Source organism: Solanum dulcamara, chromosome 2 (genome assembly GCF_947179165.1).
Source record: "Solanum dulcamara chromosome 2, daSolDulc1.2, whole genome shotgun sequence".
Lineage (NCBI taxonomy): Eukaryota > Viridiplantae > Streptophyta > Magnoliopsida > Solanales > Solanaceae > Solanum > Solanum dulcamara.
The window spans coordinates 77,386,678-77,409,762 of record NC_077238.1 but is presented as its reverse complement, the minus strand read 5'-3'; the positions used below and the strand labels follow the sequence as shown (position 1 = coordinate 77,409,762).

At 33.1% G+C, this 23,085-nt stretch overlaps 3 protein-coding genes and 1 non-coding gene across 8 annotated transcripts; 3 read left to right on the top strand and 1 right to left on the bottom strand.

Moving 5' to 3' along the window:
- The first annotated feature begins 3,490 nt into the window (after positions 1-3,490).
- LOC129880821 (glutathione hydrolase 1-like) lies at positions 3,491-8,628 on the top strand. Of its 3 annotated transcripts, none has more exons than XM_055955031.1 (7): positions 3,491-3,688; positions 4,494-4,840; positions 5,354-5,872; positions 5,985-6,220; positions 6,347-6,611; positions 7,400-7,537; positions 8,173-8,628. In XM_055955031.1, exons 1-7 carry the CDS (start codon positions 3,676-3,678, stop codon positions 8,398-8,400), a joined length of 1,746 nt encoding a protein of 581 aa, XP_055811006.1. In that variant the 5' UTR covers positions 3,491-3,675; the 3' UTR covers positions 8,401-8,628. The 3 variants fall into 3 exon arrangements, with proteins under 3 accessions (XP_055811006.1, XP_055811007.1, XP_055811010.1); XM_055955032.1 differs by lacking the exon at positions 3,491-3,688 and adding an exon at positions 4,130-4,216; XM_055955035.1 differs by lacking the exon at positions 3,491-3,688 and having other exon boundaries at positions 4,750-4,840; positions 5,409-5,872.
- Positions 8,629-11,165: 2,537 nt separating this feature from the next.
- Positions 11,166-16,848, top strand: LOC129880819 (uncharacterized). Of its 3 annotated transcripts, none has more exons than XM_055955028.1 (5): positions 11,169-11,519; positions 15,673-15,723; positions 15,972-16,105; positions 16,203-16,294; positions 16,381-16,848. In XM_055955028.1, exons 1-5 carry the CDS (start codon positions 11,241-11,243, stop codon positions 16,560-16,562), a joined length of 738 nt encoding a protein of 245 aa, XP_055811003.1. In that variant the 5' UTR covers positions 11,169-11,240; the 3' UTR covers positions 16,563-16,848. The 3 variants fall into 3 exon arrangements, with proteins under 3 accessions (XP_055811004.1, XP_055811003.1, XP_055811005.1); XM_055955030.1 differs by having other exon boundaries at positions 11,171-11,519; positions 16,392-16,848; XM_055955029.1 differs by lacking the exon at positions 15,673-15,723 and having other exon boundaries at positions 11,166-11,519.
- A 1,013-nt stretch (positions 16,849-17,861) lies between these two features.
- Positions 17,862-17,933, bottom strand: TRNAW-CCA (transfer RNA tryptophan (anticodon CCA)). The gene has a single exon. It is a non-coding gene; the product is annotated as a tRNA-Trp (tRNA).
- A 1,117-nt stretch (positions 17,934-19,050) lies between these two features.
- LOC129877496 (protein MIZU-KUSSEI 1-like) lies at positions 19,051-20,744 on the top strand. Its single transcript, XM_055953009.1, has 2 exons — positions 19,051-19,581; positions 20,400-20,744. Exons 1-2 carry the CDS (start codon positions 19,168-19,170, stop codon positions 20,742-20,744), a joined length of 759 nt encoding a protein of 252 aa, XP_055808984.1. The 5' UTR covers positions 19,051-19,167.
- The last annotated feature ends 2,341 nt before the right edge of the window (positions 20,745-23,085 follow it).

Here is a 23,085-nt window from a genome sequence, read left to right as displayed (position 1 = left end):
CATTTTGAGTATGTACATGAGCAACCGGATGCTCAACTTTTATTCCAACCGACATACAATAATCATTAAATGATTGAGATGTGAATTCACCAGCATTATCAAGACGAATTGTCTTTATTGCATAATCTGGAAATTGTGCTCTTAACCTTATAATTTGAGCTAACAATCTCGCAAAAGCCATGTTGCGAGTTGATAATAAGCACACATGTGACCATCTTGTAGATGCATCTATCAAGACCATATAATATTTAAATGGTCCACATGAAGGGTGAATTGGCCCACATATATCACCCTGTATACGTTCCAGAAACGCAGGGGATTCAATCCCAACCTTAGTTGCTGATGGTTTGATAATCAGTTTTTCTTGGGAACAAGCAACACAAGAGAATTCCTTAGATTGAAGAATTTTCTGATTCTTCAAAGTGTGTCCATGTGAATTCTCAATAATTCTGCGCATCATATTATAACCGGGATGGCCCAACCGGTCATGCCAAATGATAAAATCATTAGAATCAGTAAACCTTTTGTTTACAATGGCATGTGATTCAACAGTACCAATATTTGTATGGTACAACCCAGAAGAAAATGCAGGTAATTTTTCGTGCACAATTTTCTTCTCCATATTTATTGTAGTAATATAAAGGTATTCAACATTTCCTTCATTTACAGTCTCAATATGATAGCCATTTTGGCGAATAACCTTGAAACTTAACAAGTTTCTTTGAGACTTACTACAATACAATGCATTATCAATTACCAATATCGTTCCTCCAGGTAGTAATAAGGCCGCTTTTCCAGAGCCTTCAATCAATCTTGTACTACCAGATATTGTATTGACATAGGCCTTTTTCATAATTAAATGACAAAAATATTTCTTTTCTTTTAATATCGTATGAGTTGTGGCACTATCCAAAATGCACATATCTCCATTATTCATCTTGAATCCAATTGAAGACTGATAAATTTATTTATCTTCATAAAATAAAAATGCATTGTAAGAAATAAAATAAGTAACAATTTTGCTAGAAAAACATAAGTCCCTTTTTTTTAAAGTTAAATTATGGTAATTTAGAATTTAAAAAAATTATATGATTCAATTATGATGAATGTTACAATAATTTAGTTTATGGAATTATATACTTATTAACCTTAAATAAATATTATACATAAGTATTAAAAACAAATATAAAATAAATAAAATTATAAAACATTAATATAATATTATTCATCATGTATAGATAATTTGTTTATTGACAAAAATAATACAATCATTATATATTATTAATCTCTAAAACATCAACAAGAATAAACAATTAGTATAATGACATTAAATAAGGCGAATATTATTTTTAGTAACAATATGATATTAAGATTAAATAATAGCACACTAATAGTAATTAATTACAACATTGTAAAATGTAATAAACAATATACAATTATCATAAAAATGTGGCCCTGATTTTTTTTCTTCAAATACATAAACGTAAAAACACAATAATTCGAAGTACATGACAACATATTGAAAAACATGAAATTAAACATCAATTAAGATCCTTAAAAAAATCTTCAACCTCCAAATGAGTAATATCATTGAGGTCATTAAAATCATCATCCCTTAAAGCCAGATTTGCTTCAATATTATCATTATTCAAAGGCCTTGCCTCAACATTATTTTCGAACGCCAAGTGTGACTCTATCCGAGCATTAGAAGAAGAGGCACCACCTCTATTTGCCTTTCTTTTGAAAGAATTTTGATAAAGTCTTACAAAATGCTCAGGCGTCCGACATTCATTTTTCCAGTGGCCTTTCATGCCACAACGATGACAGTTACTTCTTGAAGGGCCATTTTGAGAACTGATAATGTTCTCCCTTTTATGTTGACCACCACCTCGACGATTATTAAATCGTCTTCTGTCATTGCCACGTCCACGCACATTATTGTGACCTTGATATTTATTATGTCTTCTTTCAGACTGGCCATGTGCTTTTACCATATTTGCCTCCGGTAACGGAGCAGTTCCAGTGGGACGGGCTTCATAATTTTTCATTAAAAGGGCATTATGTTGTTCAGCCACCAGAAGGCATGATATCAATTCAGAGTATTTTTTAAAACCCTTTTCACAGTATTGTTGCTGTAATATTACATTAGAGGCATGAAAAGTAGTTAGTGTCTTTTCTAACACGTCCTCATCATTTATATTTTCTCCACATAATTTTAATTGGGAAGTTATTCTAAATACAGCAGAATTATACTCAATTACGGTTTTAAAATCTTGAAACCGTAAGTGCATCCACTCATAACGAGCCCTTGGCAATACCGTTTCCCTGAGATGGTCATACCTCCCTTTTAAGTGTTTCCACAATTCAAGTGGATCTTTCACTGTCAAGTATTCCATTTTTAGGCTTTCATCTAGATGATGACGAAGAAAAATCATAGCCTTTGCTTTATCCTGACTTGATGCTGTATTTCCTTCAATTATAGCATCACCAAGACCCTTAGCGGTAAGGTGAATTTCAGCATCAAGTACCCATGACAAATAATTTTTACCAGAAATATCAAGTGCCACAAATTCCAATTTTGACAAGTTTGACATGATGAAAATTAATTTGAAAGTAACAAAAATAACTTAAAAATTAAATTTCTTTAATAGATATACCTGATATAGAAGTTAATTTTCTGAAAAATTAGAGCTTCGTGCTGATAACGTGTTATAAATTAACTAACTTAATAATTTTATAAAGGAGGAAGAGTAAGAAAATATAGAGAGAGTAGTAGAAATTTTTCTTTCTGTGTGTATTTTTCACTGCAAAAAACATAGGCTATTTATAGACAGAAAAAGTTAGAAAGGAAGAAAAAAATAGTGGGCAAATTGCCCACTTAAATGGCCCTACACAACACTTGCAAGTGGACATCCAATTCATGGGAAAAAAAAGGAAAGCTCATTGATTGCTGTAGTACTAAATTCTCTTTTTTCCACTATAGCATCTTTTGGCTACTTTAGTTGAGAATGCATAGTTTTTTTTTTATGTCATGTCATTATCACTGTCTCTATCATTCCTAACTGACTAATTTTTCGATTAAAGAAATTAATTTTAGGTTTAAATCAATCTGAACCATATAAAGAGACTAGAAAATAAATGTTCATTCGATGAGGGATATTTGACATTCAACATGTCTAAATTAGGACATTTTAAGTGTGAATAAGATAAGATGAACCTAACATAAGGCTGAATTATGAATTGCGATAATGTTATATCATATTACAGAAATAAATTTTGAATTTAACCTAATCTAAAATGTGGGACATTTCACACTTTCAAAATCTCCTTGTTAGAAACGTGTTTTTCATTAGAAATGCTTTTAAAAAGAATATTTTGCAAGAATAACAGTGTGTGTTTGATTATTAATTTGGAAAATAGTAATGTCAATATTAGAGCAGTGCTTGGCCAATGAAAAATTATGTTACAATTCAAAAACATTTAATTTTTTTCCTAAAAATTTGGTCACCTCAACTCTCTAAAACATGAAGGCAATTAGTTTTATTTATTATTGGTAGGTAAGTGTCTAAATTCCAATAATATAAAACTTCTTTTATACTGAATTGATCTAAATTCAACCATTACCATTAGAGCAGCACTTCTTTTAGCCTGCAAGAATTTTTCCAGCTCTAAAGGATGAACATCACTTGTAAGTAATGTAGATTTTTATTTTTTTGCTTCAATTATTAGGACTTTCATATATTTTTTTCATTTTTCTTTTCATCATACAATTTACCAAGAAATGAAAAAAAAAAAGAAAAGAGATTTGATCTTTTCATTGTTATGGCTTTCAGAATAGTCTTTTTCTTTAAGCAGAGTGTACTATGTCTGTGTACTTGAAGTTCTATCATATAGGCATCATTTGGTTTGCTCTATCTCAGGATTATAGTGTGAGGTTATAATCTTTGGAGATAGGACATAAAATAATCCCAAATTTGATGGGATAAGGTGGAATATCCAGGACTAAGTTTACACTGAAATAAATTTATAATGTCAATCAAATGATATAAATTTTATCTCAAGTTTAACCTTGGTATATGCCCACCTTATCCCATGTACCAAACGACACTTTAATGTATAAAAGGATAGCTTAATGTACGAAGCATTCTGTGTTCATATAAGGTTCGGAGAAGGGCCACAACACAAGGATGTAATATAGTCAGTCTACTTTATAAAGGTAGAAATCAGACAAAAAATTAACTCAATTTGTTGAATTTTCCTCTTTCTAGATTGTTGGTAGGGGGCGAAGCTAGAGTTTTAATTACACGTTCGGTTGAATCAGTAGCTTTAGTCAAAATTTTGTAATCCTGTTAAGAAATTCACTTAATATGTATAAATAATTTATCCACTGTAAGATGTCTTTTCTAGAAATTAAAGCCCTCAAACTCAAAATTCTGAATCCGCCTCTGATTGTTGGTTATGAAAGCTAAGGACTTTATTAATTCCCTTTACAGCTCTGTTGATGTCAAAGTGGCCTTGCTCTAGATTTCTGCTTGTTTTGGCATTGCTGTTGGTGATATCTGTAACAAGTACGAGTTTAGCATATGATAGACGCGAGGTAATAAAGGCGAATCATGGTGTTGTTGCCACTGATGATGGTCGATGCTCGAGGATTGGAAGAGATGTTCTGAGAGAAGGAGGCCACGCTGTGGATGCAGCGGTTGCTGCAGCATTTTGCTTGGGAGTTGTCAGTCCCGCGTCTAGTGGCATAGGCGGAGGTTCATTCATGCTAATAAGATCAGCAGATGGAAAAACACAAGCCTTTGATATGAGAGAAATTGCTCCTAAGCAAGCCTCTAAGGTATTTGAATCTCTTGCAATTTTTTGATTGTTCTATTAAGCAAGCCTAAATATTTATGATGTTCGAGACTTTTTAACTAAAAACTAATGGTTACTCGTTTCGTTTATAAACCTTTAGATGATATCCACTCGGAATGAACCCAATTGTGTTAGTAAGTTTTATACTTCAACTATTTCTGTAGGACTACGAAAAGACATGTTTTAGTCCTCACCTATACATAATACACGTATAAGCTACCTATACAGAGTCGCGTAGACATATGGACATGATGACTTCTCATGCTATATGCATAAAATTTGTTGATCTTTTATCATTGAAATGTCCATGACTGGGATAAGAGTGCAATAAGGATGCACAATCACCAAAAGTGTTGTTCGTACGATTTCTATTTAGTCATGTAAGTTATAGTATTAGTTATCTATATTGATTCAAGTTCTTATCTTTTCGAATAAATATATGAACTTATGAACCTGGTAGAATTCGTACAAGTCATGTCATATCTTTCTTGTCTAGAATATGTATGCACAAAATGCTGCTCTAAAAGCTAGCGGAGTTCTTTCAATAGCAGTTCCAGGAGAAATTGCTGGCCTTTACAACGCGTGGAAACAATATGGAAAGCTTCCATGGAGAAGGCTTGTGAGGCCAGCTACACATCTAGCTCATAGCGGGTTCAAAATTTCTCCGTATCTTCACATGCAAATGCTCAAAAGTGAATCAGATATAATGGCCGATAAAGGACTTCATGACTTGTTCACTTCAAATGGCAGCCTTTTGCGGATAGGAGATATATGTTATAACAAAGAGCTAGGGAAAACACTAAGAGCACTTTCCGCGTATGGAATTAGACCATTTTACAATGGATCGATTGGGGTCAAATTGATCAAGGATATAAGAAAATCTGGAGGCATATTGACAATGGAAGACTTGCAGCAGTATCAAGTTCGAATAAGAGAACCTATCACTGCAGACGTTATGGGATTTAAGATAATTGGTATGCCACCTCCTTCAGCAGGAGGCGCTGCAATGGTTCTAGTAAGTATATGTTGAGCGTTTAATTAAGTAAATAGAAGTGTCCTCTCGGATTTTTTCTTTTAGAGTAATGACTACAACTTTCGGAGAAATGCCTTATAATTGTCTTTGTTAGATACTGAACATTCTTGCACAATATGGATTTCCCATGGAAGGTCCGAGCTCCCTTCTAATTCATCGACAAATTGAAGCCCTGAAACATGCATTTGCAGTGAGGATGAACCTTGGGGATCCAGATTTCGTTAAGGTCAAAAATGTCGTAAATGATATGCTTTCAACTGAATTTGCAAAACAGTTGAAGAAGACCATTTATGACAACATGACTTTCAATCCCAATCACTATGGTGGCAAGTAAGCAACTTCAACTAGTTCCTCAAGTAATTATGATTATACTTCCTTTCGTTTAACCTATTTCAAGCACTCTAATTACTCATCAAGATTTGTATGTCACTTAAACTGTAACAATTTTGACAATAGGTGGGATCAGATTAATGATCATGGAACCAGCCACATGTCCGTTGTGGACAGTGAACGAAATGCTGTTTCGATGACAAGCACTGTAAATGCTTACTTTGGTGCTAAGTATCTCTCACCAAGTACTGGGATAGTTCTTAACAATGAAATGGATGATTTCTCCGTTCCTGCAAAACGTTCCGAGAATGTTCCACCGCCAGCACCTGCAAATTTTATCTATCCAGGCAAAAGGCCATTGTCATCAATGACTCCTACTATTGTTCTCAAGGTAAGATTTACAATTTTTCCAAGTGTAATGAGCATGAAAAAATGGAAGAGGGGACTTTACCAAATGATACTACATTCATTCCATATTATTCATCTTTCGATGCTTTTAACAGATTCCAGGAAGAATAAAAGTTCTTGGACTCGTAATGGATCTTGAAATACTATTTTTACATCTCCCTGGCCAAATCCACCTACACCAAAGGCGTTTGCACCTTATATCCCTGCGATAGATAGAGAGGAGGGGGCAATGCTTTTGGCTTTTTCCTATTGTCAAAGTGGAACAATGGTTTCTTTTTGTGTTGCCAAAGATTTTGAAGAACAAAAATAGATGGCCAGTGCCTGATCGAATTAATCAGCTCTTGTAGGAAGAAGGTTTTGCACACTCCTTAAGAAAGTATTCGTCTGAACTTCCTGTTTTGAGACTGAGGGTACATTTGAAAGAAGTAAAAAAAGAGAATAAATGACTTCTTGTTTTTCCAAAACGTCAAATATTTTGAAACAAATGATTCAGTTTTCCAAAGCGTCTAACAGCGTCAGAGCCAAACTTTCACTAAAGGGGTTCAAAATATGAAAAGTAAACAACATAAAGAAGTCAAATGTGGTTCAACATCTGCTATATTTTATATCTAAAAAAAATAATTTTAACCATGTATATATAATATAATTTTCCGCCAAAGGGAGTTCGTATGAACCCCCTGGCCCTACTTGGCTCTGCCCCAGACAACTAATATTTAGGAACTGAGGTAGCATGGTCTATGGTTTTATGAACCTTACTTGTAATATAAACAGGGTGGACAATTGAGAGCTGTTGTTGGTGCAAGTGGAGGAGCAATGATCATTGCTGGCACTGCTGAGGTTTTTCTGAATCATTTTGCAAGGGGAATGGATCCCTTCTCTTCTGTAATGGCTCCAAGATATTACCATCAGGTACTTACACAACTGATGTTTTTCTGAATCATTTTGTTACATATTGTTTCATAATGTATCGTATTGCATTGTATTGTACTCTGGATATATTGTTTTTGTTTCCTGTCATTTGTAATGCCACTCACTAGAAATCGGAAGAATAAGCTGACACTATTACAAAGTAAATTATAAGGGCAAGCTGAGGGGAAAAAAAGTTATGATGTGATCACACCAAAATTTTGTAAAAATTACTCTTTTTACTGTTAAATAACAAAGAATTTGACTATACAATGTAACTAATATTTTAAGTAACAGTTAAAACAAACAATTTAATTGAAGTAACGACGATACAATACAATATGTAAAAGTAACAAACAACCATCCAAAGAAGCTAAATGGCACATAGGGCAAGAGAAAATACATGATTCAAGCCTTATTTCTTTACATAAAATGGAGTTACTTCCTAGGGGTGAATCTTACGCATATTAATGTAGTACAACAATAACATACAAGTGAGGTCTGGAAAAGGTAAAGTGTATGCAGCCCTTACCCTTACGTACAATGTAGTGCTCTGTTTGCAAGATCATTACTCTTCTTTTTCTTCCAATTTTCTGATTTTCAAGCTAATTCAACCTTCATGTCATTGTACTTTGTAGTTGATTCCGAATGTGCTACAATACGAGAATTGGACAGTCGTGACAGGCGATCACATAGAGGCTCCAGTAAAAATAAGGTCTGCCCTTCAAAAGAATGGACATGTCCTACAAAGTATTGCTGGAGGGACAATCTGCCAATTTGTTGTTCAAGAATTCAAGTCATCAAAGTTAGGGGAGCTTGTAGCTGTAAGTGACCCGAGGAAAGGCGGATTTCCTGCTGGTTTTTAGACATGTCACGTCTAACAAGCAGTCGTCTTCGCTGCACAAGGCCCCCTAACAGAGGAAAGCCATATATGATCATTGATCAGTACCAGCTGGTCAAGTGTGTTTTTCATTTTATTGAATGTTTAGAAGCTCATTAAGACATATATAACTGGAGCTACCATCTGTATAATGTGTATATCAGCCAAAATGCTAAGGGAAAACACATAAAATATATGATTTATATTGATATCATTTTTTCTATTGGTCCTGGCGGCTCATAAGACCAACGCTCTAACCAACTGAGCTACAGGACCATCATATTCTAACAATGTATGATTAATTTAAAAATTTGTAATTAGGTAACTAATCCATTTTCATTCAAAATTTGCAGAAGATGATGATCATTATATTCATTGACTGATTGATATTTTGTACTAACTAGTTTTAGTGTACGTTGCCGTCTATAAAAGATAGTTCAATATGTTCATCTACGCCTGACCTTAAAAAAAGAATGAATTGTGTTTAATAACAATTGATGTTGAGGTAGATTTAATATTCATGTAAATGAAAATTAAATATCGTTACATTGATATAATAGCAATTGACGATTAGGTGGACCTTTTTTTTTTTGAGTTATAGGCCACATAGTTCTTGTCATCCTAAGTTTTTTTTTTTATATATAAACAAAAAAACATATATCTCAAAGATTTTCATTTAATGACATTTTTTGGACCAACTATTCAAATTTTCAGTCTATTGTTTTTATATATTAAAATACTAAAGTTTCAGAGTTCAGTTAGGTAAATCAAACTTCAATTCGATAAATTTCGATACGATATTCGGGATTTACCATTTAATAGAGCAACTATTAATAATAATTTTGTAGCAATCAGAACATCACACAAATAAAAATGATATATTATACATATATCTAGTTTAAGATAGCGAAATTCAAATATCTTCTTTATTTTTTTAGACTTTGTGTCCAATTAAATTAAGAAAATTAAATTGAAACGCCGAGAGAGTATCTAATAATAAATCTAAACACGTATATAACATAAGTAAAAGGGGACTTTCCACCACAAACTCGTCTATACTACTAGAAATACCTATGCTTTAAAATCCAGACTAGTAGTGGTAAAATGCTTGCTGAGAAAGGTCATAATTATCAAATAAACATAATTATAAAATATAATAAAAGAAAAAGAAGATAAATCACACCCCAAACCTCTAGGTTCAATGATGCACCTTTGATAACTGGGCCAGGCTATGGGTGTGAAAATAGAGTTGAATTAATCCACTGATTGAAGCAAGAGCAATTCTAAGATCATGATTTGCTTAAACAAATTAAGTGCATTTCTCTTCTCGTTGCTTTTTTATGTTAGTATCACACAAGTTATTATTGAAACAACCAAAGCAATCATCGTTAAGATGATTAACATTAATCCAAATTCAATATTAATCATCTTAACGATGATTGCTTTGGCTGTTTCAATAATCACTTGTGTGATACTAACAAAAAGAGCAAGAGAAGAGAAATGCATTGGATTTGTTCAAGCAAATCATAATCTTTGTCTTGCTTCCATAAGTGGATTAATCAAGCTCTATTATCGATAGCCTGAGTAGTGGTTGGTTGCCAAAGGTTAACATTGAACCTAAGGGTTTGGTGCGATTTATCTTCTTTTTTTTTTTTTTTTACATCTTATTATTATGTTTATTTGTTAATTCTTGAATTTAACCTCTTAATATTTTAATTAACCACTCGTTGCAGATTTTGTTTCAGTCTGCATATTAAAAAAATTGGGTTATATTCCTTTATTCAATGTTGAATTAACCACTTAATCTAGGTAAGAATTTTTTTAAATAAAAATAGTGTTTAAAAGATTTAACACCAATCAAACTTAACTTCTATTTGATCAGATACAACAACTAATTAAAATTGAAAAGTTCTTTTTAAGAGTGAATATTTTTTTTAAAAAATGAGAGTGTTTGATTCATCAATAAAAGAAAGATAATGAAGAGAAAAACTTACGAATTTGATTATTCATTGATTCAATTTTGAAGAATTCATGAAGAGGATACATGTTGAAAACAGATTCCACCATCATTGTCGTCATCCTCTTCTTCATTGTTGTGAACTTCCTTCATCTTTGCCGCAGCAAGTTTAGTGCATTAAAAATGAGAGTGATCAGTAAAACATCATTTTATATATAAAGAATACGGGATTAAAATTTTCTAAAAGTTATTACAAACTTTTTTTTTGGTCCAAAAACTGTTACAAACTTTTTTTAAGTCCAAAACTTGTTATAAATTTTTTAAAAATTTGATCATTCTCTCTCAATTTTTCCACAAATATTAAAATTCTGCTTTTATGGAACCATTTGTCGAAATGATTCGAAAGAAATAGAAAAAAATGTATTTTTTTTATTCAAAAGAAATGAGAGTGTCAACTTTTTGCGATGTTTCTGGACAAGAATTTCATTTGAAAATAAAATCTATTTTTTGAGTAAAAATTATTACTTCATTTGTAATATTGTCCAAATTTATTTTTCAAATTATAAATTCTATTCTTTCAAATATCAATTTTTTTTATAGGTATGAACTTTCTTCCTCGATTACTATTTATTTGAAAGAAACTATCTAAAATAATTGAAGAATTCAAGTTCTTTTTTGTTTTATCCAAAGACGAATTGAAAGTAAAATAAGATTAATTTGCACATAAAATACTAAGATCACCATGTGAATTATATTATTTGAGTTATTAATGACTTTTTAAAAAAGAATTGTTAATTAACTTATGAAATATACAAAAAAACATTGACATTCAAAAAAAGCTAACAAATATTTTTTCATCCGACTGACAAATGTTGAGTATACTCAAGTTACAGTCATCGTCGCCGTTGCTCGTCAACAATTCCGACCAAGTAGCCGCCGGAAACTTGGTTTCTGGCCGGAGATTTAGTATCCGATTACGGCAGCCCCAATTGGCATCCCTTTCGGTTCAATCGGAAACCGCTTCGTCATCCGAGGTGTTGATTACATCTAATTTGAATTCCACCGTCGGATCTTCGTCGGCACCTCAACTCTCTCAGTGCACCCTAACTCATCGCCATATTCATATCCTCAATTTCATTGCTTGCGCGGTACATATTCTTTTCTTTCGTTCGATTACATACAAACGCATTTTGGATTTTGCATTATTGTGTTTATTTAGTCGAGTTGAAAGTATTATTTAGGAAGATATTTGCTAATGTGAATTTGGGAGATTTGTTATACATAAATTGGAGCTTTTGGGGGAAACATTGGAAAATTACTATAAGTTTGTTTGGCTGCTTAGAAAAACTAGGGAAAAGAATGCTTCTTTTGGTAAGCAATCATGAGCAAAAGGAGAAAAAAGAGTAATTTACTCTAAACACCCTCATAATATGGGTTTTGGATATGATAATCTTGTAAAAAGCAGTGTTTTGATTTTGAAGTCTAAAGCCAACTGCTTCATATTATAAGCTACTAAGATTAATTTTTGAAGGAAGTAAAAAAGGAGTTTGATAGGTTGACTCGTGAAATTGTGATATTTGGGATATGAAAAAGATGTAAATAAGTTGAACGTTGATTGCAAGCTAGTTAAACATTTACTTTTAAAATCTATGGTGCGTGCACGCACATGCATAGTTATCCCTGTGTGGGGTAACTGTATCAGAGTTAATATTTCATGAATTATTTGGTGAAGCTTTCATTATATTCCGTGGCAATCTAGTTCATCATCGGCTTATGGATGACAAATAACTTGACTAGATAAGTTGTAGGGAAACGACTCGAGGATTTCATAGGTTTTGTACTTGGCTTTTGTTTTCCTTGTGTGTTTATAATAAACTGAACTTAAGTGAGTTTTGCATCCGATGTAAGATTCATGTTGTCAAGATTCACACTGTCGGTCCCTATCCTAAATAGAAGTAGGATTGCTATGGCTAGTGTACTAGCCAAAATATGATGAAATCTAGTTTTAGAGAATTCACAAGCTGCCTTTAAGAGAGAAATTTTGGAATTTTGGGATGACAGTGGTCAAAAGAGTGTAGAACGGATATGGAAGGTTCATATATGCAATCCCAAATATTTTGGGATTGAGGCGTTGTTGTTCCTTTTGTTTGCTGTAGAGTAGCTCGCTGGATAGTACTATTGCTTTCTCACCATTCATTCTTCTGTTAGTGAGGACTGATGCAATAAGAAAAGGAGTATGAGTTCTGAAACTGATTTATGTTACAATTCTAGTTCTACTAAGCAAATGCCTTACTCAAGTTTTCAGAAATTTAATTTATGTAGTTCTTGCAGAGCGATTTGCTCCAAACACCCTCATAATATGGGTTATGGATATTTGTATATTTGAAAATTTGATTATCTTATAAAGGCAGTGTTTGAGTTTGAAATATATAGCCAACTGCGTCATATTACAAACTATTAAGAGTAATTTACTCGAGGAAAAAAAGGAGTTTGATACGTTCCTATCAACTTGTTCCGACCTAGGATAATAAGCTCATGAGCTTGGTCTTACTTCACCGTCGAGAAAGGAAAGAAGACTTCCATCTTTGACTCGTGGAAATTGTGATTCACCGTCGAGAAAGGAAAGAAGACTTCCATCTTTGACTCGTGGAAATTGTGATTTTTGCGATATGAAAAACATGTAAATAAGCTGAATGCTAACTCGTGTGTGTGCACTCATATTTCATGAACTGTTCATTGGCGAAACTTTCAGTATATTTTGTGGCAATGTAGTTCTCTATCTCCTTATGGATAACTTGACTAGAACAAGTTGAAGGGAAACGACTGAGGATTTCAGAGGTTTTGTACTTGGTTTTTGTTTCCCTTTTGTGTTTATGATAAACCACGGCTATCTGCGTTTTGCATCTGACGTAAGATTCATATTTTGAGATTCACTAAGTCAGCCCCTATTCAAGATAGGAGTAGGATTACTAAGCTGGATGGCTGGTGTAAATTAGCCAATTATGATGACATCTAGTAATGGAGAATTCCTAATTTGCCTTTAATAGACAAATTTCGGAATTTTAGGATGAAATAGGTCAAAATAGTGTAGAACGAATATGGAAGGTCCATATAGGCAATCCCAACTATTTTGGGATTGAGGAGTTGTTTGCTGTAAAGGTTGTTTGCTGGAAAGTACTATTGCTTTCGCATTTGCACCTTTCTCTCTTTCTTCCATTCATGGAGGAGTGATGCAATAAGAAAAAGAGTATGAATTCTGAAACTGATTTAAGTTACAACTTTAGTTCTATTAAACAAATGCCTAGCTCGAATTTTCAGAAATTTAAGTTGTGTTGTTCTTACAGTAGCGATGGAAATGTGACTGGCTTGTCTGTGATGGTGTGGTCATTCAGTTTGTACTTTGTTTGCTAAGGCTACTAGCTGAGAAGCTAGTTGGTGTCTTCATTATGAATGAGTAGCTTGGGCAGTTAATTCCTAATCTTTTGCATTATAATTAATATGTTGTGCAACATCTGTATGATGTTAAATTAGCATTCACAGTGTTTGAAATACATCATATGATCCTAAATTTGTACCTACCTGTAATTTACATAATGATAGCTCATCATTAGTGCAAACATTTTTCATTTTTCTTCCTTCAATGGAAGCCCAATGAGATAAAAGGTGGTGTTCTAAAAGTAAAGAGGATGAATCTGATTCCCATCACAATTTTAACTTACTAAAAATGAATGCCACACACAAGAAGATTCAAGCAATGTATCTTTTACGTATTTTTACTTTGTCATTAATTGGTCTCCGATGGTCTTATATAAGTAGTTACATGAGTTGGGTCTCTTGTATGCCTGTGATTTGCAGATTTGGTTCCGAATGTTACTAGTGATGCCACCATTAGTGGCTTTACTGTGAACTTACCTAATGATTTGAGCCTAGAAAGATAGGGTAGTTTTATTTCGTTGTACCTTACATGAACTAGTGAAATTTGCTAATATATTGACTGAGTTCTTGTAAAATGCTTGGATGGGGGAGGGTTGCAGGTGTTGTGACAGGAGGGGTTAGGTAGGCAGTTGCAAGGTTTGGGGGAGAGGTTGTGTACGGGGATACAGCAGGGTTCAGTGAGGGCATGTTAGGGGGTTGTAGTGCTAACTGCTAATGGAGACATGAAAGGGATGGGAGGTTTACTGTGGGAAGACTCTACAAAAGAGATCTTGTGGCACAACCTTGGGGCATTATTGGTCCTTGGAAACAAGTTTGGAGATGTAATATTCCAACCAAGGTGAAGTGCTTCACATGGTTGGTCCGTAGAAGAGCATGTTTGACTCAGGAGAAGCTGAAAAGGAGGGGATTCCAGATTGTTTCTAGATGCTTTTTTCTGCAATAAAAAGGAGGGGAAAAAAAGCCATTTGTTTCTCCATTGCTGAGTCACTGTGCAGATACGGCACATGTTTCTCAGCCTTATCCTATGATCCTGGGTGATGCCTGAGCACACTGCAGATCTTTTAAGTTATTGGATGAGGAGAGGGGGGAGTAGGAGGAGAGGGGGGAGTAAGTCCCAGAAAAAATGGTGGAGTATAATCCCTTGCTGCATATGTTGGTCCATTTGGAGGTAAAGAAACAACAAATGTTTTGAGAATATTACTAACCCAACGCAGAAAGTTAAAGAAAACTGTATTAACACACTGTATTTTTGGTGTAAAGAAGAGGGTATAGATGAAGTAAAACAGTTCTTTGATATCCTTGGTTCTCTGTAAATAAGATTACTTGCCCTTGTAATTTTTGAAGGTTGCCAGCACACCCTTATTGCTGAAAAATACAAGTTTACAACAACAACAACAACAACCCAGTGAAATCCCACAATGTGGGGTCTGGGAAGGGTAGAGTGTACGCAGACCTGTTTACCTTACTCAAAAAAAAAATTGTATCAAAATAGTAATGTAATGAAAACAAATAAAGTGTTATTTTTATGTGTTTATGAAATAGAATTTTTCTATAAAAAACAAATGATTTAAATAAGTAAAATGAGTACACCCTGAGACAGGATGTGCTCAAGTATCTCTGTAGAAGCATTTGGTTCTATTGTTGCTGAGATGAAACATATAAGTTATGAGTGTGATGGTCAAGTTACTGTTAACTTAGAATCCCTAGTTTCTAATTGGATCGGATAGTTTTACTATTGTTGAAAGCAAACGGTAAGAAATAATTTCCCCGTCCCCATGCCTACGTGTGACTAAGAACAAAAAAATTTGCTTAGATTTTTATTCACCATAGCATTATCTGATATCTGAGCTTTATATTCCTTGACAGACTGCAATTTCTGCAACCTGGCTGTTTTTTTCTGCAATTCCAGCTCTTCTGGTATGTGTCAATAGATTCTTCCTGGTCATAATATTTTGTCCAATTCTTATTTCTGAGCTTGCATAAAAGTACATGTGCATTGAACTCTGGAAACAGATTAAGGCTGTTTTGAATTTCTTGCCTTTCTAGGACAAAGAAATGTTTACTCAACTCTGAAGCAGAAGAAAGTGTAAATTTGCAGAAGAATTTATTCCGATGTGGTGCATGTTTCTATATATCAATAATTTAATGCTTAATTTTGAATGTAGGCTTTTAGACGAGCTGCAGAGTCACTAGAGAAGCTAATGGATGTTACTAGAGAGGAGCTTCCTGACACTATGGCTGCAGTTAGACTCTCTGGTTTGGAGATCAGTGACCTAACTATGGAGCTCAGTGACATTGGGTTAGTACAAAACAGATGAACTTATTCAGCTATATGTCATCAATTTGTGGAATTATTCTTGGACATGATGTTAATGTTTTAGTCTTGATCTTCCCAGCCAAGGATTAACACAAGGCGTTAGAAGATCAACTCGAGCTGTCCGCTTAGCAGAGGAAAGATTGCGACAGTTTTCAAGCATGCCTCAATCAGGTTACTAGACATTTAGCTGTCGTTGCTCTTTTTTTATCCTTAAAACGGTTCAAGTGATGAATTTGGCTTCATCTTTACTTCATTAGCAACCGTGCAGGGTCTACTAGTCCCAATGGAGACCAGGACAGCAGGACCAGCTTTAGCAAAAAAGGTGAGGGACCTAAGGGAAGGGATAGTTAAAGGTTGTCAAGTTTTACAAATGCTTTTCACCTTCACCCGGTATTCCAGGACGGTCTTCAATTTCTTCAAATCCAGGGAAGAGACATAAATCCAAGAGCATTAGGTCCAAGGAAATCAAATCTTCCTTTGGTTACATAATTCTTGTTAAATGTCTGTGGTCCTATTGGTTGTGGTTAGAATGTTCACTTTCACCAAGTGCTAGGCTGTTATTTGATCAAAGTGAACTAGCAGACTTCTTTTTTACTATGTTCATATACTTCAGACTTTTGTCTGTGTCAACTTTCCCTAGTTCATTGATTTGGTTGGCTGATCCATAATGTAGTTCAGTTAGCTCACATGGAAAAATGAATAATTTTGACATTATTGTGCTTGAATTTTGAAGCTATTTGAATAGCTTTTGATGACTTCCATCCTATCTCATAACTCATGGTCCAAGGTAGTGTTTTTCTCTGTCAGAAATGTTGGACCGCGGAGTGTCGTCCAGTTCAATAAAGGAAAAAAACTTATCCGCACCTGATGTTTATATTAAAATAAATATATAGCATGAGTTCTTACGCTTACTCTTATCACTTAATCAATTCTAATCTCAATTTAGTATTTAACTATCAGAAATTAAGTAGTTTGGTGCAGATGTGGGTGAGTTTTCCCCCTCTCCATCTCACATATATGACTGATACCATTATCATGTGTTCAATTGGTCAGAGCACCGCCCTGTCAAGGCGGAAGCTGCGGGTTCGAGCCCCGTCAGTCCCGACGGATCCAATAAATATATCAATTCATCTCTCCCTTTTTATAAAGGGGACCGGGGGAAGAATTCCATTGTCAAAGCAAAGGCAGATGTGGGTGAGTTTTCCCCCTCTCCATCTCACATATATGACTGATACCATTATCATGTGATTAAAGACTATTCACAACATATCCAGTGTGATTTCACAAGTGGGATTGAAGGGTTAGAATGTACGCAAATTTTGCCCTACATTAGTGTGAGACATAGAAAGACTGTTTTTTATATATCCTCGATTCAAAATAAATCTAACAAAAAACATCTGAATAGATGATTTTTTATGTATTGTTTCTTTTAGTGTTTGATTGTCACCACGATAGTAATAAAATGATGGAATTACTATCCCATAAAATATCCTTACTTATCTTATTCCGCGTACCAAACAACCATAAATTCTCAAACTTAAAATAAATGTGAAAATAAGCTTTCAAGAGAAAAATCACATAACTGCATTTTCATAGTTGTATTAGTGTCTCAGATTTTGTATATTTAAATATTTTATTTCAGAGAAAAAATTGGGGGGAAAGCAACAAAAAAGAATTTTAAAAAAATATTGGAGAGAACAACAAAAAGGAATGGATCCGATTATTGAATCGGGGAAATTGAACCCGACGTGAATCGAACACGCAACCTTCTGATCTGGAGTCAGACGCGCTACCATTGCGCCACGGATCCTGTTGGTGATATGAAATACAATTTAGTTTAGATGATATAATCTCTTAATATTTCAGTAGTATCCGGACTCTCTACAACAACAACATATCAAGTAATCCACCAGTGGGATTTGGAGAAACCGTAGGATGTAACGTGGATATTATTTTTATTTTTATGAGGTAGAAAGATTGTTTTACGATAGACTTTTGTGTCAAATTAAACAAATGTTATAGAAACGGAATTGCAAGAAAAATATAACAACTAATTAATTGTAATTATAGTAAGCTACAAAGAAAATGAAACAACAAATATATACTACAAATAGTGAGTAGAGGAAATGAGGAGGTTAGACTCCTACCTCTAATCACTTACCCCCGAGGTTTTTTCAACCTACCTTTAGGTCTCCTAACTCCTGCTACAACTAACTCTCATACCTCCTAACTGGCTCGTATATTCTCGTACCTTTCCTTCACATTGTATGAATTAATCACCTTAGTCTTTCTTCGCTCTTTTCCACCACTGAAGCCAGTATTTTTCTTTGATCGATCGAATAACTTCATTCCTAATCATATATATATATATATATACACACACACACTAATGAGCCCAAACATTCATCCGAGCATCTTCATCTATATTACCTCCATTTTCTGAACAGGAGTGTTCTGACTAGCTAGTACTCTGCCACATACAAAATATTGATCTAACCATCACATTCTGTAGAGCCTACATCTATTTATGTATTTTGGTACTGAATAGAGAATGTAGTTCTTGACAATTTGAATAAATGGGAAGGTGACTTCGAATATATTTTTTATGCGTACAAATAAATATCTCGTACAGGAAACATTTCAATTTAAAAATAAATTTATAAAGAGTTATAAAATCAATTGATTCGGCTGCCTCACACTTATTGTTTATCAATAAAATAGCATTCATATGACTTTTTAAAATTAAAAACTAACCTAAATAATAGGTAATTATAATGTTGGTTAATTAGTTCCACAAATTCAGGTTCCGCATTCTATGGAACTAAACTCAAACCAAGGAAATTTAACAAAAGAATATCATTTCCAAACGACCAAAATACAATTAATCAACCCCCCCCCCCCCCCAAACCTCCTTCACCCCTCTCTCCATCTTCATTTGCATGCATGCAAATTCAACATCCTTTAATCTCTTTGTGTTTTCTTTGTCTCTTCGCGCGTAATTTCCCCTTATCCATTGCTGGTTACCCTAAAAACGGAAACCAGCAATGGATCAAGCTGAACCACCACAATCATCATCAACACCAAGAACAAGCCTATCATCGACATCTTCTTCTTCAATACCGGCTCCAACAACAATAACTCCGCCATTATCCCTTCTTGAGCCGGCTAATTCTACCAAGAAGAAAAACCGGACTAGGGTTTTCCGAGTTTTTCGTAACGTTTTTCGATCGTTTCCGATTATAACACCTGCATGTAGGCTACCTTCTCTACCCGGTGGTCGGTTACCGGATAGTAACAGCCGTATAATAGCCGGTTCAAGAATCACCGGAACGTTGTTCGGATATCGAAAAGGACGTGTTAGTCTTTCCATTCAAGAAAACCCTAGGACTCTTCCTACCGTTGTTGTTGAACTTGCTTTGCAAACAAATGTTTTGCAGAAGGAAATGAATCTAGGCATGGTAAGGGTTCTCTTTACTTCCGTCCTATTTTATGTGAAAGGGTTCGAAATACGAATATCGAGATACCTCACGTATAGGTTTTTCATGTTATCAATATAGGAATATATGTTTTTCTGCATAATTAAAGAGGGCATTATATTGTTTTCCATTTCTTTGAAAATATTTTTATATTCCTGAATATTTTCGAATTAAAATTTATATATTTAAAAATTACGTGCAAAGTAGTAATATAAGTTAACAAATATATAGGTACTAAATTAAGATGTTTAAAGAGTGTTCTAAAAGCTCATAGAGATTATTATTTTATTTTTTACTTTTGAAAGAGTAATACTGCTAGATAAATTAGAATAAAAGAAGTGTTATATATATATATATCATACCACATAAAGGGACTCTTCTGGTAGATTTTGTTACTAATTAATGCAATCCTTAATTAGTTTGTTTTAGAGTTACGCGCTAGCTGAAAAATTACATTGCGTATATGGACAATTTTTTTATTTTATGTATACATATTATATGTTAAATCTCATCAATTTTATTGTGTGTTTACTTATTTATATTTTTGAGAACTTTAATGAAAATTCTGATTCCTCGACTATCGAGTCTTGACTTGTATTAATGGTTCATACTTCTATTTTGCTTCCTAATTGGTTCACTGAAAAATTATATTATGTATATTGATAACATTTTTATTTTAGGTGTACAATCTCCTCAATCCTTTTACTTTTGACTCTATTGAAAATCCTGATTCCCCCACTAATCGAGTCTCGACTTCTATAAATTATTGATTACCTTTATTATGGTTCCTAATTGTTTAGGTGAGGATTGCATTAGAATGTGAGAAAAGGGACAAAAAGGAGAAAATAAATCTTCTTGAAGAACCATTATGGAGTATGTATTGTAATGGTAAAAAAAATGGCTATGGTGTTAAAAGAGAAGCCAATGAAGAAGATGTTAATGTGATGGAGATTCTTAAGCCGGTGTCGATGGGCGCCGGAGTTTTGCCCGGAAAATCCGACGTGGAAGGACCGGACGGCGAGATGACATACATGAGGGCTCATTTTGAACGTGTGGTTAAATCAAAAGATGCTGAAACCCTATATATGTTGAGCCCAGATGCAAATGATGGACCTGAATTGAGTATTTTCTTTGTAAGAATATAATTAATTATGATTATGGGTAATTAATTATACAATGATCTTTGGGTCTTTTTATTGTTATTACTATTATTAATTAGTTGGATCCCTCTAAATATTATTAGCCAGGGGAATTTAATGTAGAGTTTAAGGAATTCAAAATCTACGTATATAAAAGTCAAAATTCTAGTATCACCCATACAGATTATTAAAAAATATCTACAGATAAGCCTCTTAAAATGTCATTCTCCTATAGTTTTTAGTTTATGTCCTTCCTCTATGTTTTCGATTTTTGGTTATTAATTTACGAGTTAGAGGTCCTATTAATTTAAATTGTCTGTCATCGCAAAGCGATTTAATTTATTTTAAGAAAATATAGGGGTAGGGGAAGAACGTTAAAAGTAGAAAATCAAACTCTTGAAAAAAGTGAAAATTAGATAACGACTAACTGAGCTACTAAGATTTTCCCCAAAGCGGCTTAACTAAAAATATATATTTGTAAAAAGAAATTGTATGTATTAAATGTCATTAATATATATATATATATATAGTGTTGTTAATGGGATGGATCATCTCCTTGTAAGATTTGGACAATCCTTCTCCTTTTAAGCTAGTTTTTGGGTATAAGTTAGACTCAATACCTAATTTTACATAATATCATAGCAGTATTCATCTCACCCGATGTTAGACCCCAAAATTAAATTTTCACACTCTAGATGTTCCGCCCTGGATGTAAGGTGAAGTGTTGAAAAATAAAAAAAAAAAGTCTCATATCAAAATTAATGAGATGTGTGATCTTTTTAATTTATAAGACTTCGACAATCCGCTTTTTTTGAGATAGATGTAAATTAAATTCAAGACCTAATTTTACGTACTCCAAAATCGCTAAAAAAGGTGAATTTGTAAGAGTACATTCTTTTTAACAAGTGCATCTGCTATCGAATTTTGCTCCCCATATATTTACATACTGGATATATGAATCAGCTAGCCCGATGAAAAAGTACTTGCAAATCGTTAATGAAATTATTATTTTTTATTTTACTCCTATAATTAATATGATTTTTGAAAATTTAAATAAATTTTGAAAAGTCATATTTTTTCAAAATGCTAATTAATATGAATAAAGGGCAAAATAGTAAAGTTAATTAATTTTTAATAATTTTTTAATTATCGTCTAAAATAAAAAATGCCTATTTAATATGAAATGAAAGGAGCAGCATATAAGGAATTATTCCGTGCAATAATTTAAAGGGATTGAATCATAGGAAAGAGACTTTGAAGAGTGCTAGAATTTATGTAAAGGGATAATACAAGGATTGATTACATAATTTCAATTGTGTCCTATATAAGAATGCATCTTTTCACCAAAAAAATGATATTATATTTTTTAATAAATCATTAAAATTTAAATGCCTTAAAATAAATCCCAAACCAAGGACAAATGTGTGGTTCTAATTAAACCAAAAAAAGTTATGTGGTCCTAATTGCACAAAAAAGAGTTACGTGGTCCTAATTAATTGCTTCTTTTTTGCTTTATTAGTTTTCTGACGTAAAGTAAATATTCTTTGTACTGTCAAAATCCTCTTTTATGTATGATGGTAACATCCTCTTTATCTCTTTTAACAGAGATTCAAAAGGTAAAATCATTAATCTACTTTCTCCGTTTTAATTTATATGACAAAAAAATTAAGATTTTTAATCCGTATGCTTTAAATACTTTGTTTTATTAAGGGTAAATGAAAATTTTAATGTTAGATAGTTTCAAATTATAAAAATATAACATTTTTTATAGAATGGACTTCAAAAAAAATGTAGCTCATAGATTGAGAGATAGAAAGTAAAGTTTATAATGAACTAAAATATATGTCCTTTAAGAACAATATTTATTCAGTGTTTAAGTTTTAAGCATTTTGTATAAATATTTATATAACTAGGTCACAAGTAAAATAATTATAAGTATTAATAATATTTTTGGTCTTTAAATTATTGACAAATTTGATTCTTTAGCCAGTTTAGATTTTTTGTTCCCCCAATGATTGTAATACCAAGTATTTTTTGATGAACTCTGATATGATGATTCGATTTATAAGTAATCATCTCTCGTAAATTATGAGCAATCCCAAGCCCTTCTAGCTAGAGCCCAACCTCCATTTTTCTTATCTATTGTCCCTCCTGGTTGACTCGTCCTTTAAAGCATTATTATATAAATAACGCATAATGTCCACTAGAATGTTCATGATTTTGTCATCAACTTGAAGAATTGAAATTAAGATACAAGGCTTTTCTATTATAAATTTATAATGGATTATTCGAAAGGATTCTCCATCCTTATATTTCTATTTTTTCCTAGATATTAAGGTTCAAATAT

What these genes read in the sequence shown, in the direction of transcription:
- LOC129877496 (XM_055953009.1), top strand. Translation starts at nt 19,168, where the DNA reads ATGGATCAAGCTGAACCACCACAATCATCATCAACACCAAGAACAAGC. An exon ending in AGGAAATGAATCTAGGCATG is followed by an intron (nt 19,582 to 20,399) that starts GTAAGGGTTCTC and finishes CTAATTGTTTAG; the next exon opens with GTGAGGATTGCATTAGAATG.
- LOC129880819 (XM_055955028.1), top strand. Translation starts at nt 11,241, where the DNA reads ATGTTGAGTATACTCAAGTTACAGTCATCGTCGCCGTTGCTCGTCAAC. An exon ending in TCAATTTCATTGCTTGCGCG is followed by an intron (nt 11,520 to 15,672) that starts GTACATATTCTT and finishes ATTCCTTGACAG; the next exon opens with ACTGCAATTTCTGCAACCTG. An exon ending in CTGCAATTCCAGCTCTTCTG is followed by an intron (nt 15,724 to 15,971) that starts GTATGTGTCAAT and finishes TTTTGAATGTAG; the next exon opens with GCTTTTAGACGAGCTGCAGA.
- LOC129880821 (XM_055955031.1), top strand. An exon ending in GAGGCGCTGCAATGGTTCTA is followed by an intron (nt 5,873 to 5,984) that starts GTAAGTATATGT and finishes TGTCTTTGTTAG; the next exon opens with ATACTGAACATTCTTGCACA. An exon ending in CTCCAAGATATTACCATCAG is followed by an intron (nt 7,538 to 8,172) that starts GTACTTACACAA and finishes TGTACTTTGTAG; the next exon opens with TTGATTCCGAATGTGCTACA.